Below are 1488 nucleotides of genomic sequence, written 5' to 3'. Positions count from 1 at the left end.
GATGATTCATCATCATTAGATTCTATAAGTTCACTAATCTCTGTGGTGGATTCTTCAGTATCATTATTGGATGAATTTCCACTGTCATTTGGAGAGTTACCTGCTTCAGGTTCATTGTTTACATTGCCACTCTCAACTGTTTGAGGCCCTTGATCTAGCTCTGTAGTTGCCTGTTCATTTGATGAACTAGCTTCCGCAGCTGGTGGAGTTGACTTTGGTGATTCATTTCCATTAGGTTCTGAGGGTTGGTTGATACCACTTTCAACCTGGTTAGGTTCGTTACTGGGTGATTTTCCACTATAGTCCAAGGAGTTGTCTGCTCCAGTTTTAGGCTTCTCACTATTTGAAACGTCAGGCTTATTTTTCGTAGGCGTTGGTTGTGACTTCTTACGATGAGATTCAGGTGTCTGTTTTCCACCTGATGGTGGAATATTCGAATCGCTTGGACCTTTATCATTAATGGAAGGCTTCTTATTTTTTAAGGAACTGTCATCTGTGGCTACTACGTTGACATCGATCCAACCATTGATGTCGATTTCAGATACGCGTGCTTCACCTGTTTAGACAAATAATTTTGCAATAAAAATATGACAACGATAGAAAACTACATAAATGTATATGATAATGTATTATATAATCTTACCTGTGACGACGACGTTATCTTCAGGTATTTTCACGTCTATTTCTAGATCAGACGTTGGGTTAGGTGCACCATTGATGTTTGTACCAGTTGGTGGTCTATTTTTATTTAATATTGAATAAATGATGGATAACTTGGAATCAGGTACTACTGGGCCTGTTTTATTTCCCTTTGATGGTCTCGTTCTTTCAGCTTTTGACGATTCTAATGCATTGATCAATGAATGAATATAATTTCTGATGCATTCCTTTACATTGCTAGTATTATTATATTTAATCTCGTCTGTGATGTTACAAATACGCATTATTTTCTCTTTCAAGTCGAACTTGTTTTTCAGTATTTCCTTCTTCGAGTCTATTTTCCTTCTCCATTCCATCTCTCTTTCTCTATGCAATTGTTGCCATCTACGTCTGTTAGCATCAGCATTTGCGAGCATCTGCACTATTTCTTTGCGCTTCTCTTTGTATCGTTTGGCTTTTTCCAAATATTCTTCGAAATTATTTTCTTCAGAATTTTTCTCGTTGCTAGCACTTTGGACAGAGTTATCAGACGATCGACCATGATTACGACGACGATGGTCCTTCAATTTGTCTTTCTTCTTTTTGATCTCTTCATCGCGACTGCTGCTTGATTTATCATCGAGGCTCCTGTCGGCGGAACCGCTTTCTTCACTCAAGTCTGACAAGTCAGAATTTTTTTTCTTTTTATGAGAATCACTTTCGTTCGAATTTTTGTCGTCAGAATCACTTTCGTTTGTTACGTCGTCACTTTCATTGGAATTAGGATCGTCTTCGGAAACTGTTTCGTCAGAATTCCTGTCCTCGGAGGACTTCTTAGGAATTCTTCGA

General features: G+C 38.2%; 1 protein-coding gene across 1 annotated transcript in view; it reads right to left on the bottom strand.

Annotated features, from left to right (window-relative positions):
• The window catches only part of LOC128877143 (dentin sialophosphoprotein-like), a 3076-nt gene that overhangs the window by 613 nt on the left and 975 nt on the right, over positions 1-1488 (bottom strand). The window contains exons 3-4 of the mRNA XM_054124190.1: positions 644-1482; positions 36-556 (exon numbers count right to left, since the gene is read on the bottom strand). Coding sequence (XP_053980165.1) covers positions 36-556; positions 644-1482 — 1360 coding nt within the window. The remainder of the gene's footprint in view (positions 1-35; positions 557-643; positions 1483-1488) is intronic.

Source organism: Hylaeus volcanicus, chromosome 5 (assembly GCF_026283585.1).
Source record: "Hylaeus volcanicus isolate JK05 chromosome 5, UHH_iyHylVolc1.0_haploid, whole genome shotgun sequence".
In the NCBI taxonomy this organism is placed as follows: Eukaryota; Metazoa; Arthropoda; class Insecta; order Hymenoptera; family Colletidae; genus Hylaeus; species Hylaeus volcanicus.
This window is presented reverse-complemented; position numbering and strand designations above follow the sequence as displayed.